The sequence below is a fragment of the Drosophila obscura genome, unplaced genomic scaffold (genome assembly GCF_018151105.1).
Source record: "Drosophila obscura isolate BZ-5 IFL unplaced genomic scaffold, ASM1815110v1 contig_1, whole genome shotgun sequence".
NCBI lineage: Eukaryota > Metazoa > Arthropoda > Insecta > Diptera > Drosophilidae > Drosophila > Drosophila obscura.
In genome coordinates this window covers 11471063-11483417 of record NW_024542679.1, presented here as the reverse complement: position 1 = coordinate 11483417, position 12355 = coordinate 11471063, and the positions used below count along the sequence as shown (strand labels likewise).

Here is a 12355-nt window from a genome sequence, read left to right as displayed (position 1 = left end):
AACCCTGAAGTTTCAGTTTAATCATTTATTCAATTTAGTTGGACATTCTGTCTCATGCATTTTGTAGCAGGCCAAAAAAGGATACAGGGACTAGTGCTGGTGCTGCTGTCCTTATCTTGACCTTTTCTGAATTATTTTTAATAATTTAGCAAACAATCTTTGGCTTTGGCTGGGCGCATGCCGCTCACAGTAAATAAGTACATGTGGTGTTCGCTTTGTAGGGCATTAGATGACCCAAGCCCCCTGGTTGACATCGACTTAAAACTCTCCCTGGTCGGCCGGCCGCCTGTCTGTCCACTTGGCCACTTGTCTTCCTTATTTGCTAATATTGCTAATCATAAATAATAAAGTTTATGCATAAACGTATTAGCCTAAATCAACAACAGCCCCCAAGGATGGGCAGATGGGGAGAGCAGCAGCTCCTCTCCTTGTTGTGTGTCCTTGCGAGAACAGCTTGAGCAAATGACTCAATATTTGACAATCATAACACTCGCTTAGACCTGCTCCTGCAGAGCAGCATCCTGCAGAACCCATCCTCATCCTAGCCGTAAGACAACAACAGCTCACGGATTGAAAGAAGCTGGGACATGCTCAAGTTTGTCAATAGTTTTTATTGGTATGCACATATATACATATATATATTTGTGTACGAGTATATATAAGAAGTTTGCCTTGGATAAGCTCATAACTCAACTCGAGGTCTTCTCTGTTCAACTTTGTGGTAAAATTTACGATTTCTGTCAAGGAAAAGTGTCCCCAAAGGTTAGAATTATTTTTTATTTATTTATTCATTTCTAGCGATTTATGAGGCAACGTATTTGTATTGCAAATTAAAAGCCTCCCATGGTTTAATAATTTATTTGTAATATGCCAAATGCTTTAAATTCCAATAAATCAAATGGGGGACAGGGGGCCGGACCTGCAGATTATGCGCTTAAATTGTTTCACAATTAAGTGGAAATACATATATACATACAAATGTACTCGTACTATCACAAAAGGGGTGGAAGCATAAAAGGTTTGAGAGGGGGAATATCTTCCCTTTTGCTGTGACAAGCGGCAGCTTTTGTTCATTGTTGGCAGATTATAAAGCGAGAAGGATCCAGCGGATGCCAGGACACATCAGCGAATGTTGATAAAACTTTTATCGCTCACTGTATGTGTGTGGGTGTGGGTGTGTGCATGAGACTGTTTGAGCCCCGAACAATGCAACACAGGGCATGGCCGAAATGGATCAGAATTAACATTGAGTTGCACTTAATGCTGTCGAACTTTTTCTCTGCACCAACTGAAAAACCAAGCACAGCTTAAAAGAACAAACTGAAGCACATATTTTGACCTTTTTGCATTGCTCTTTACATTAAAAATTATCATTAAAGATCGGCGAGAAAAGAGGCTACAAGCGAGGTCTTAGATAATTCAAATGGAATGCCTTTTAAATTATTCCTTTTCTAATCCACATTCCAATCTGCATAGGAAACGCCTTTTTGGGCAGTACAAAATTCTTTCTACTCTTTAGTACTTACACCCAGACAACAAACTGAACTTTCAATTACCTTTATGTATGTAAGTCTACTGACAAGACAAATGTGACTATTCCGACTGACATGTGAGCAAATGTTTGGCCAAAAAGTCGAACCATTATTAGCCTTGGCCTAATCAAGGAAAATTGCTGTAAGATTTAACCCCAAGGCGGCAGCAGGCCAAAAAATATCTGCATGGCTACAATAATAATTCAATCAATTTAAAACCAACACAAAACGAGGCAGAAAAAGCAAGAAAGGCATTGAAGATAGGGAAAATATCCAGAGAAAGATGGGAAAATGGTAGAAGACAGACAGAGAGAGAGAAAGAGAGAGAGAGACCCCTGCACACACATACACACACACACGTAACGATGAAAGTCCAATAATTCGTTATGAAGTCGATGCTAATAACGCTCCAATGCACACAGTGGACATGATGACGATGATGAAGACGGCCAAGGATTGGGAGAGGCAGAAAGAGAGAGAGAGAGAGAACAAGGGAGAAATCTGGGGAGATGACCAGCAGCAGTACCCCAGACTCTCGAGCTTGGTCGGAGTTTGCAATGAATTTACACAAAATCGAAATCAGAAAATTACCATTATGCCAGGCAGCCGAGCCTGCTTGTGGTCCTGCCACAGCGACCCCACAGCCCTGCCTCCTCCCTCCAATCATACTGCAACCATTTATCCTACAGAAAGATAGAAAGGGATGGCCAAGGGACGGCTGGCTCTGGCCATTCAATATGACAGTCATGGCCCGGAACCTCGCTCTCTCTCTCTCTCTCTCTGCAACTGCAACTGCAACTCTAACCAGCTACAAATATTGGCCAGACGTCGATTGGCGACTTTGCAATTACAGCAAAAATTGTTGTTTGAGTCCGGGGCCGGCCGCAGGACATGTCCTGTACAGGGGTCTCCGGGCCAGGGCTATGCACATGGACATAGATAGGCTCTGCAAGGGACATCATGGTAGGACCATGGTTCAGTTCAAATAACCCATTAACTAAAAACTTAATCAATTGGAACCTCAGTGTAAATGAGCTGCCATTGCCATTCTCGCCGCCCCAACAGTGCTGGTGGCTGTCTGTTGGCTGTTGGCTGCTGCTGGCTGGCCACTGACCTAGGCCACAGGCAATGAGAAAAAGCCCAGAAAAAAATATCCACTGGTCCTTTCCATGCTGGTATTAGCCATATTAATGCTGCCTATGCGAGACTCAATAAATGTCAGTGGCCCCTTGGGCGGAACGAATCGTTTGTGCCTCCAAAAAAAGGGTAAAGGATGAAACTCTAAGGGGTATACTGCAACATACTGATAATGCTGGACTAGGGACTCGTTGGTTTTCATTAAATGAATCCTTAAATGAGTACGGAATGTACCTATCTTTGAAAATAATACGGATGGTAAGATGGAAGGCAGGCGGAAGAGAGTACCTTGACGACACTATTGAATGCTTTAGAAGTTCTCTATCCCAAGTAAATCACTCGATGAATGAATGCATCTGAAAGAATGATTGAGATTCTGTCAGATTCCAGGGAACTGCCATACTCCATCACTTTTGATGCCCTGCCAACTTCCAACTTCCCTTAGCTCTGCTGCTCTTTTTGTGGGCTGCCTCACTACGAGTATTAATAATTTATCCGCTCTACCAGCAAACGGTGCTTTGGGCGCAATTTTTTTCTTTTGCTCGCAGTGTAAATACATTTATGGGTTTGGGTTTGGGTTTGGTTTGGGCCAGGACTTGTAGTTGGAGCCGCTGTCCTGTGCTATTCACTGGGTACTGTTATTGCAGCTGGCTGTTGGTCGCACACCTTCGACAATTGCCAACAGTTTTTCGCATACATAAAATGGCAGCGGAAATATATGGCACACAGTTCTTTATACCGTTTCGGGTGCCAACTGCATTCATGGAGAGGAAAACAATCAAACATTGAGAGCACAAAAAATTACACAGCACTCCAGCCATATTCGTAATCCATTAGGCTGTGCCAGATGGTCGGCAAGGGATGGTTCGGTCCGGTTCGGTCTGGTCTGGTCTGGTCCCATCCCCGCTGTTACGCTGCTTATTAATTTTGTATGCGCTTTTCACTCAGGCCAATAAAATCAATAAAAGCACAGGGCAACCAACCAACTATAACTTAACCCAATTTTCGCGTAATGTTACCCCGGCCCCGACAGGAGAGCGGTGGGCTTTAAATGTTGCGTCACGAGCATTTTACGGAGCTCTGCAAATTGCTTTTAACCTTCCTGTTTGTGTCGTTGCCGTGTCACCAGCGCGGCGGTGAAACAAACTTGATTTTTAATTAATTAAATTTTTATTTATTTACTCAGCTCAGCGAATTGGGACGCCCGTTCACCGGGGGCTCGTGGTGCGGCAAGGCCACAGGACCGCAATTGTATTTCAGCGAAACATCAACGGTGACTGCATCTGTTAAGGTGAGTAAAGGTCTCCCAGCAATCATTGCCAGCGAGTCTTGTGAGAATCAGACTATCATTCATCAAAAAATATACAAAGAAATGCGTAAAGAATATTCCAAGAATCTCCCAGCATTCACTTGGGCATTTCCAGCAAGAACTCCTTCATCTTGAATTCCTTTGGACAGAATAAAAGCTTTGTTTCAACCCAGAGTTGGCGTGTCTTCTCTTGCAATTATTTCATTTTTACCAATTTAAAATTGAACAACTTTTGCTGCATACACACACACGGCGTATACGTAATGGTGACTTGAGGCAGGCAGTCGACGGCGAGCGGCGCGCGGCCATTGCCACTTTTTGATTAATTTTTAAATAAACGCACCGCCATAAAAGTGGGCAAATGGACAAGGGAATACGAGCATAAAGGACATGTCCATGGGCATATCAGGGCGAGATTCTTGTTTCAGTTGCCGTCGAGTTGCCACGCATAAATTATGAAAATTAATAAAAATGGACTCTTCACGACAGAGAGAGAGAGAGAGAGAGAGAATTGCTGAGAGCTGGGTTGGCTCTCTGGCTTGGCTTCCCCCAGTCACTTCTCTGCAACGTGTTGATGAGCCGTTGACATGGAAATGTGAAAAAGTGGAACTGCAAGAATGGCAGATTGCATAATTAAAGGAAAAATTTCGCGTGGAGATGGCAATTTTTTACGCATTAAGCAGCAGCAGCAGCAATGCCAAAGAATATTGCAATATTTCCACTCTGATTGCACTTTTCGAGGGTATCAATATCATTTTCAAATCTCATTCAGCTCTTATTTTGTCATTTTTCTATTTCATTCTATTCAGGTATTTCATCCGCCACGCAATATACGAGATGAGAAGCCCTTTGAGTTCAGCATAAGATATAAATTTATCAGCCAGTCGGATGCAGTTGTAAGGTAAGTACCACCTCACCACCCCCGCCACCAAATATACAGTCTCGCGATGTCCTGACAAACTGCCAGAGGATGCAGTTAAAGCATTTTGGCAGAGGGACACTTGAACAGTTTTCAATAGATATTCCACCAGATGGGAGCACTGCTCTGTTCCATCTCGCAATTGTAATGCCACCAGAGTGCCTTTGGCTTCTCTCGCTCTGGGGCTTCGGCTCCCAGTTGCTGTTATTTCTATTTCTATTTCTAGTTGAGCTCTAACGTTCTTGCTGCTGCTTAGAGCTGCTTAGAAATCCTTCGACCTGAGAGAACAATGCCACTTGGTCGTTGCCCCGGGGATGGGCGGATGGTGAAGGAAGGTGAAGGTGGGTCCCAGTGCCGTACCTGCATAAAACATGAGCTTTGTACTGACTCGGTTCAATAGATTTTCATCCTCACCTCACATACATACACGAATATACGAGTATTTACTCGTACTTGTTGTAGTGCAATCCATTTGTGCACGGGACCTGTGCCTAGGCATGTGTCAAATTTGTATCCCTCTCTATGCCTTCCTTCCCTTTGAATGTGTCGCGCTTTTTGTTTAGCAAGAAAGCGAGTGAATGAGAGGTAAATATAAATTGAAATGTATTTTTACGCTTGAATGAGTTCCACACAATTTACATGGGCAAAAGAGAGAGCAAAATGCCGAATAGAATCGCCGAACTGCAAGGCTGGCGCTCATTTTCAATGCCAGTGTCCGTGTCCGTTGTCCGTGGTCCGAGGTCCAGAGTTCGAATCCTGTGCACACCATTAGCAAACTAAACAATGAGTGGGGTGGGGAGCCCAGGTCTGTGCTGCCTGTCGGTAGCACATTTTATGCAAATTTTCCCAGCTCTTTGTGTTGCTACTGGGACCCAGACTTAAATACCATTCAAAATGTACTGCCACGTACGGCGAACAGAAACCGTAACTAAATGAAAATTCAATTCGTACTGTACCCCCCACAGCCCAGCCCAGCACTTACTGACCCTTTGGCCTCTCTCTTCCTCTCTTACAGATACGGTCTGCCCGATAAGCCGCTCGAACTGGGCCGTGTCACACCTGGCACCTATTGTACGAGGCAATTCGATGAATGCTATCGTAACAAGTGTCGCCTGCAAAGTCCAAATTATCCTGGTATGTATCCGAGGAATGTTACCTGCTACTGGACCATACGACAGAAAGAAGTTCCCACCAGCAAGCATGCCATGATTGCCGTTAGCCAGGAGAACCAGCACAAGGCCTTAGTGAAGCGGTAAGCATAAGGATGTGAGGATGTGCGGATGGAATAGATGGTTTGACTACCAAATATCCTATGCAACCTGCACTGGAGAGCTTTAAATAAGCATTACCATTCCCATACCCTTTGCAGACCCCATTGCATCAATGGACGTGTGGGGGGATCTGTGGGAGGCATCAGCATCTGCATTTGTATGACAAATTTCAATTTGGCAAATTGCTAAGCGAAGTTCGAGTTTGCAGTTTGTTAACTGCACGACAACTGCAAAATGAAACTGTTTCGTGTCCGAGAATGTTAAGCATTCTGGGCGAAAAGTTTTGTAGATTCCAATTAAATGCAGCAAAACACACACCGAATGCATTTTGCATTCCGTACTAACTGACTAACTGACTAACACTGACTGAACATTCAATGAAATTTGTATGCAAAAACGTATTAAAGGGAAACATGTGAAGTTTGTAATTGGATTGATGGGATTAGGTGAATATATTTTTGATATTAGCTTCCATTTCATTCAGATAACCATTTATGAAAAGAGAGCTAGCTTACATTCTCAGAGTTCTGACAGCTCTGACAGGCCATAAAATCAATGTCCAGCTGCTGATATCTTTTTTGGATTTGGAATGGAAATGGAAAAGTTTCCATTGAATTTTGCGAATTAATTGCTTACCTATTGTTCATTGTTTCTGTGTCTGTTCTCATTCTTTGGTAATCCATTCACAGGTCGATTGCCAGCTTCAATAAGACGTCACGCTCCATACGCGCCTGGTCGGACTGTACGGGTGAACGCGATCATCTCATCTTCTATGACGGCAGCTCCACCAACGATCCCGTGCTGGCCAAATACTGTGGCGGCGATTGGTTGCCGCGCGTCGTGTCACGGTGAGTCCAAAGAAAAGCCTTTTGAAAAGTGTTTTTCCTCCCATTGCATGGGTTACTTTTGTGCCATGAGAACACTACAGAATGCAAGAGAAAGAAAAAGAGAAAAAGGAGTGAGACAATGAGAAAGAGACAGACAGAGGACATTTATTTAACGCCATTTCTCCCTTTTATGAAAAAGTTAAATATGAGCACAGCAAAGCTCATAATACATTTACAAGAAAAGATAGACAGACATTTTTAATGAGCGTGTGAGTGTGCATGTGTGTGTGTGTCCCACAGTGATGAGAAAAGCAGCTACTTGGTGGGCACTGTGATTCGCGCGTGAAACGAGTTGGAAAGCAACCCAAACGAAAAATGTATCTCTGAATACTGTGATCCGATGTCCTAACTTATACAAAACCCTTGAAATTCAGGCATACAAAATACATGAATCAATATGCCAAACATGCGACAGTCTCATTTAATGGTGGGATTTTTCACTATCAAATGAATAGCCCTGCCAAATAACTGGCTAAAGTGCATATGGTCTGGCTTAGAAAACCAATCAAAGTCACTGGCCTGGCCCTGATCTATGAGTAAATCCCCCCAGCCAGAGAGTGATTTCTCAATCACAGTGATTGAGAGCCTTTTTTCCGCATCACTAGTGTATGTGAGTGAATGAGACCCAGTGTGAAGACCGCAGCCGAGTAGTGCACTGCACTGCACTGCAGTTTTGGCCTGGGGCGCATGTGTTCCAATTCAGTTACACATAGATACAAAGGCAGACAAGCAAAGGCACAGGCATAGCTTTAATCTATGTGTAGATGGGTTTTGTGTGTGTGTGTGTGTGTGTGTGTGTGTGTGTGGGCCTTACAATTGTGCGCCATGCATTGCAATGCTTAAGCAAAAACCGGAAATTGGGTTGCTCTGCAGACATTGCCAGACAGACAAACCATCGGACAAATAGACAGACGGAGAGACGAAAAGTGAAAAACAGATACGAGATACCAGATATACATACGTATACAAATACACACACACATACACATTGAAATAAATAGATTTATGTTGCCGTTTGGTTGGAACTTTGGTTCTGTTCTGCTGCCATTCCTATTGAAAACATTTTGATGCATGTGATTTATGCAATGGCAAAATTTTGCTCATTAGTTGCCAAGTTTTGCCAGCATTTACTCTTAGCAGATCGTCAACCATACATTCTTAAAGACAAGCAACTCTCACAAGCAATTTGCATGTTTTCCCTGCTCCCTCACGCACACTGGCACTGCGGCTTGGCGAGGTGGCTTTAAGTAATTAAAACGCAACTAATCGGTGTAGTTTTAGTTGCTGCAACTACACAGTTCTCACTCATTGATTTCGAAAGTCTATATGGTTTCCAGTTGGCTGAAATAAATGAAATAATCTACTCGTGTGTACAGTAGAGTTGTGGGTTAATTGAAAGCACTTTATGAAAAAATTCTGAATACGTTTGACTAATTTAAGGCTATCACATAAAGTTTTCTTTATACAAAAACATGATAATTAATATGTTAGGGGGCTTATGTACCTACATTTTGGTATTGTGTTTTAATAGTGATTTAATAGGTTTATTTTCGTAATAAATACGCATACAAATCTTATTTGTTGTATGCTTTCATAAGAAATCATTAAACTTTCTTATATTTTATTGCAGTTCCTTTCATATGTATAATGTACGTCAACCGGAAGCGGAACTTGTTCATTTTCGTTTCGATTGCCATAAATTCTTGCAGGTTTGCCTCTCGAAGCACTTAAAAACACTTTCAGGACATCCCACAAAATGTTCGAATGCAGCTCTCAGCCACGCCCACGCCTTTACGTGACATTCAAGTGGCCTTCGCCTCCTGCTCCACCCCACCCTACCTTCCAACCGCCATAGGACGACCTCCTCTGCCCCCTTTGGCCATTTATCTAGCACTTGAGAATTTTGTTTTTGTTGTCTTTCGGCCAGGGCCAAAAGTTTGCTCTTTTGCAGTGCCTCTTGAGACATGCACATAAACTTTGATTTCCTTTTTTTTGGGGCTTCCTCAACTGTCGCAGTCGTTGCCTGCTGTCTGCTGTCTGCTTGGGCAGCTGGAAAAATGTGTAATATTTCCTGGGGATCCATCCTGAATGATCATAATGGTTATGGGGCTGACGATGATCGCTTTGCCTTGTGGCCCTTAATCTCTTAATGAGTTGCACTCTCGCATTTATTGACATCCTTTGCGTATCCTTGGGAAAATCCCATAATCATGCACACGTTGGGTGTACAGGTGCCAGGGCCTGGGGGTGGTGGCAGGGTGGCACAGGCAAGGTAGAGCGCATCAAATATGCATAGAGCGTAATATGCACAAGATGGAAAAAAGACGAAAAAGTCGGAAGACGAAATATGCTCCGCTCCAAGAGCTTGATGGAAAAGTGGGTTGGGGACCAAGAAAAACGGCATTAAGAAGCCAGCCTCGTAGCTCATGCAACATCTTTCCAGCACGGCACCTTTAGCCCCTACCAGACCTCCTCTGTCACGTCATACGCGACATGAGCATACGAATTATAAATGCACACACACCCGCACAAGCAGACGAGAGAGCGAGAGAGAGAGGGGCGAAAGTCGTTTCCGGCTCCTCAAACATTTCCACCTTTACTTCTCACCTCAGACACGGGACTCACTCCGACTTGGTACGAAAATCGCATATGCATACAGGAGAGCAGGCATGGAGACACTTACAGTGAACGAAAGACAGACAGAGACAGAGAGAGAGAGAGAGGGTGGGGACAAGCCACATGAAAATTATTAATTTCGCAGAGCAACTTAAAATTGCAACAAGCTAAAGGTGCCACGAGACGTTGATATTTTATTGGAGCGCCTCTTCGTTTCCTTCGTTCTTTTTTTTTGGTGGTGGTGGAAAAGCTGCTGGAAAAGTTGCAGCAGCTGTTGCTTTTCCTCTAAGTAAATGTTAATTTTTGTTAGCAGTAAAAGAAAAACTCAAAGCGATAACTTTTTAAATTGCATATTAATTTTTTATGGCACAAATTCTCTCCATCCTCTACCGCCTGCTGTGTATTTTTTTTCTGTGTATTTTGAGTATGCACTTTGCGGATTAGGTGGCCAGGGAAATCGCGCGGGTGGAGTAGCAACCCAAGCCACAGTTTGGTGTCAAGGATGTTTGCCCATGGTTAATAATAATTTAAGGTAGTTGATGGTATATACTCTGAAATTTGATTTTTTATCCACTTTAAAGTTTCAGGGGCATTCAGGAATAGAAAGTTGCGAAAATCAGTGGTTCTCTGCATAAATAATGAACCCACAAAGTTCATTAGTCGAAAATAGACCACGGCTATACTCTTTCGTAATACCTAAGACCTACCCCCCCGCCAACCCATTTCGTGTTACCGGCAACACAATTTTGGTATCAGTGCGACTAGGACTAACATTCCAACTCCATTTTGGACTGGTTCAATCAACTGCCTAATGAGCTCCCTTTTGGTCTTTGGGGTTCGCTCGAAATCGCGAAAACGCATCCAAATAGCGTATAATTCACTAAGGCCTGTGTCCTTTAATCACTTGAAATTCCCGTGTACTCTTAGGCTCTCCAAACACCAGATACGATACCCCTGCCTGTGAATACGCTGACCCTGCGCTGACCGCAATGCTGGAGAGAATTTTGATAGGGGACGGGTGCTGTGCTGCCATTTGCGGTCTGGACACTCTGACGCTTTCTGGGAACGCCAAAGGGGGGTTTACGTGTATTGATAACTGACAAAGGACCGTGTGAGGAGGCAAGTGGGGGGTAAATGGAGTACGGGCTTATGGAGGATGCCATTGGGCATGGCATGACTATGGGTTTGTGTTGATTTTACGACACCCACAAGTGTGCCGCAGGCCATAAAGTAACCAAATGCCACGCAAAAGCACACACACACACACACACATGTTGGCCCCTATATACGCACACGCACGCACACATACATACAGACAGGTGCAGGAAAACAGGACATTCCCCCAAAAGAGGACATGCCATGCCCCAAGTAACCAGGACATCCCCCAGATGAATGGCAGGCACTGGGGGACCCAGGACAAGCATTTGTGTCGCTTTATTAAAAATTAATTCACTTTTCATTTGCAGTTTATTGCACTTGGCACTGACAAAAACGTTGTTGCAGCTGTTGTATGCTGCCCCATCCACTCCATCCATTCTACTCCATGCACACGGAGCACGTTTTCCTTAAATAATAAGAAGCTTTGGCTCCCATACCACACCCACTCCCACACCCACTCCCGCTCGACCACACTTACACGTATTAAAAAGCCATTTTGTTGGCCATGTTTGATGGCTCTTGACATCGTCTGCGTGGGAGTTTCCTTTTAAGTGTTTCAGGTCTTGGCTTAGGCGAATGCGTGCACCCCGCCTGGTCGTGTGTCTCAGTTTCTGTTTTATTTTATGTCATGCCATATTAAGCATACGCACTGTGCACCTTTTGCTTGAGCAATAAAAATTCAATTTGATGTTTAAATTGAAAACTTTGAGCATAATTTATGTGGATATGAACGAGGCATGTTAAACAGGTACTGAATGAGAGAGTACTCCCGCCCCCCACCTTGCAAGAGCGGAATAGCTTTAGAAATTATTGAAAATTATTCTTGCATTTAGTTGTAAGTACTTTTGAGAAAATAGCCAACTGTTTGAAAGTTTTATGAACACTCACGATGCCATTGCCATTCCTCGGAGGGGGGGCATAAAATCTGGCGTCGCGCCGTCTACAACTGCAGACAGACAGACAGAACGCAACCCGTTCTGTAGCGTAGAGGTGACTGAAACAGATTTGCTGCAACACACCCACCACAGGCGACTGGCATTTCATAATTTTTGAACAAAAAAAATACAAAATAGAAAAGACAAACGGCTACATTTTTGGCCCAACTCGACTGTTACTTTGTTATGCCAAAAAATTTGACTAAAACTTTGTCGGGCGTCGGCCTCCCCTTTTGCCAGGCAGTAGGCAAGACAATGGCGAAAAAAGTTAATTTGGCAGCAAAAATGCAAACAACCAGACGGCGGCGACAGAAGAGCGGACTGGAGAGCGGACAGAGAGTGGGCCAGCGGACACTTTAAATAGCCCGAAACAAAGCAAAGCCAGAGCGCCGAGTGCTGCGTCATACTTTTGGGCGTGGCAGTCAGAGATTTGGCAAGACGCCCACAAACGTTGGTTGTTTGTGTTGTTTGGTTGTTGGTTCGGCTGTTGGTTTGTTGCTTCTTTCGTGGCCAAAAACTTTACGACTTTCTTGTTTGCCGAATTGTGCAAATTAAATTTATGTGAGCGGAACTTTTTTCACGCCTCTAATT

General features: G+C 43.8%; 2 protein-coding genes across 2 annotated transcripts in view; one reads left to right on the top strand and one right to left on the bottom strand.

The window, feature by feature from the left end:
• Window positions 1-12355, top strand: part of LOC111078773 — a 58856-nt gene that overhangs the window by 22825 nt on the left and 23676 nt on the right. The window contains exons 5-8 of the mRNA XM_041593477.1: window positions 3856-3960; window positions 4788-4879; window positions 5913-6149; window positions 6858-7016. Coding sequence (XP_041449411.1) covers window positions 3856-3960; window positions 4788-4879; window positions 5913-6149; window positions 6858-7016 — 593 coding nt within the window. The remainder of the gene's footprint in view (window positions 1-3855; window positions 3961-4787; window positions 4880-5912; window positions 6150-6857; window positions 7017-12355) is intronic.
• The window catches only part of LOC111078768 (deoxynucleoside triphosphate triphosphohydrolase SAMHD1 homolog), a 77320-nt gene continuing 71798 nt past the window's right edge, over window positions 6834-12355 (bottom strand). Inside the window, exon 6 of the mRNA XM_022373619.2 lies at window positions 6834-7090. The gene's annotated coding sequence lies outside the window, so the exon portion shown is untranslated. The remainder of the gene's footprint in view (window positions 7091-12355) is intronic.